Raw genomic sequence first — 2,001 nt, 5'->3', positions numbered from 1 at the left:
CGGTGTCGTTCTCTATAAGAGCGGCCCCGCCGCCGCCGCCCCGGCGAGACGGGCGAGGGCTGCGGGAAATGCAACAAGGCGCGGGGAGGCAGGGACCGGGGGCGGCGGGAGGAAAAGAAGAAGGAGGAGGAGGAGGAGGAGGAGGAGGAAAAGGAGGAGGGAGAAAGGGAAGGGGGGGAGACAGCTGATGTCTGTCAAAGCCGGAGCCGCGCTCTCGCGAGAGCCCGCCCGGCGGTAGCCACGGGATGCGGGGCTCAGGTGCGGGCAGAGCGCAGCGCAGCGCGCCCGGCGCCGGGCAGCGGCAGGCAGAGGACTGAGAAAGGGAGGGAGGGAGGGAGCGAGGGAAACGGCGGGGGCCGGAGGGAGCCTCGCCGCCCGCTCGCCCACCCACCCCAGCCCCGGCCACCGCGGCAGCAGCGGCGGCGGGGGCAGGGTCCGCTGCGGCTCCGCCGCCACCACTGGCTCCGTCACCGCCACCCGCCGCTGTCAGCGGCTTCCCCCGGCGGGAAGAGAGAGCCCGGAGAGCACTTTTCCCCCGACTTTAGGAGTGTTTGTGGATTTATATGCCAAGCCTTCAAGATGATGTCCATGAATAGCAAACAGCCGCATTTTGCCATGCATCCCACCCTACCTGAGCACAAATACCCCACTCTACACTCCAGCTCGGAAGCAATAAGAAGAGCATGTCTACCAACTCCACCGGTAAGGGACAGATAGCTGCAGCTCTCTTCTTTCTTTCTTTCTCTCTCTTTTACACACGCACGCACTTTTCTTTCTTTCTCTCTCTCTCTCTTTTCTGTATACTGCATGTATGTGTATGTGCATTAATAAAAAAACGCTGCGAGGCACATTTTGACAAGCGGCGCTTAATGTTTTTTTCATGTCTTCCTCTGCAATCATCTGAGCGCCTGTGATCTTTTTTGAAAGCGGTGTTCACACGAGTCTCCGACTTCATCCACTTTCTGTATTAATTTTTATGACTCGGCCTCTGAAAAGGAATGCGTTTTATGTGCTCTTGTGTTTGACACAATTCCCCAGCTGAGAGTTACAGATCCGTTTCTTCTCCTCCTTTCTTTTCTCCTTTCGTTCCATTTCTCTCCTTTTAATTTTTTCCCTTCACTCCCTCCTCCTCTCCTTTTCGGATTCCTCCTTGCTTCCTGCCCTTTCTACTCTTCGCCTCTTCTTTTCCTCTTTTGCTCTTTCCTTGCTTTCCCCCCACCTCCCGCACTCCCCCCTCCATTACTGTACCCCATCCCCTGTTTCTCCTCACTTCCCCGTCCTGTCGCCTCCTATACCACCCTTCCCTAACCTCTCGGCTCCCCACCGCCACCACCCCGTGCCCCTTTACACTCTCATCCTACTCTCGGCTCCCTGCCCGTACGATCACCCCAACTTTGCCCACCTCTCTCTCCCCTCCATCAACTTTCCTCCTCCTTTCCCACGGCGCTTCCGCAACCCCACGCTCTCCCCCGCCCGTCCCCTTCCCCCTCCGTGCTGTGCCCCATCTCTGCTCCCTTGCCCTTCTCTCCCTGCACCCCGCTCTGTTTTGTCTCTCCTGCAGTTGCAGAGCAATATCTTCGCCAGCCTCGATGAGACCCTGCTGGCGCGGGCCGAGGCTCTGGCCGCCGTCGACATCGCTGTCTCGCAGGGCAAGAGCCACCCGTTCAAGCCTGACGCCACGTACCACACCATGAACAGTGTGCCCTGCACCTCCACCTCCACCGTGCCCCTGGCACACCACCATCACCACCACCACCACCATCACCAGGCGCTGGAGCCCGGCGACCTCCTCGACCACATCACCTCCCCGTCCCTCGCGCTCATGCCCGGCGGAGGCGGCGGCGGAGGCGGCGGCGGCGGCGGCCACGACGGGGCGGGCGGCGGCGGCGGCGGGGCCGGCAGCGGCGGGGGCGCGAGACGGAGCGGCGGGGCGCCGGGCGTGGGCGCGGAGGTAGGGGGGCTCCAGCGCCTGGTGATGGTGGTGGTGGTGGTGATGGTGGT

The 2,001-nt window shown here is 61.8% G+C and overlaps 1 protein-coding gene across 6 annotated transcripts in view; it reads left to right on the top strand.

Moving 5' to 3' along the window:
• Window positions 1-486: 486 nt before the first annotated feature.
• POU4F1 (POU class 4 homeobox 1) overlaps window positions 487-2,001 on the top strand; it is a 2,650-nt gene continuing 1,135 nt past the window's right edge. For 2 of the 6 annotated variants that reach the window (XM_027675214.1, XM_027675213.1), the window contains exons 1-2: window positions 487-702; window positions 1,562-1,908. In XM_027675214.1, the coding sequence (XP_027531015.1) occupies window positions 580-702; window positions 1,562-1,908 (470 nt within the window). In that variant the 5' untranslated portion in view covers window positions 487-579. Of the gene's footprint in view, window positions 703-1,561; window positions 1,933-2,001 lie in introns of all 6 variants that reach the window. The other 4 variants (XM_027675217.1, XM_027675216.1, XM_027675212.1 and 1 more) reach the window with 4 other exon arrangements.

Source organism: Neopelma chrysocephalum, unplaced genomic scaffold (assembly GCF_003984885.1).
Source record: "Neopelma chrysocephalum unplaced genomic scaffold, ASM398488v2 Primary Assembly neopelma1_25, whole genome shotgun sequence".
NCBI lineage: Eukaryota > Metazoa > Chordata > Aves > Passeriformes > Pipridae > Neopelma > Neopelma chrysocephalum.
The sequence above is the reverse complement of the archived record's forward strand: the minus strand, read 5'-3'. Positions and strand labels throughout refer to the sequence as shown.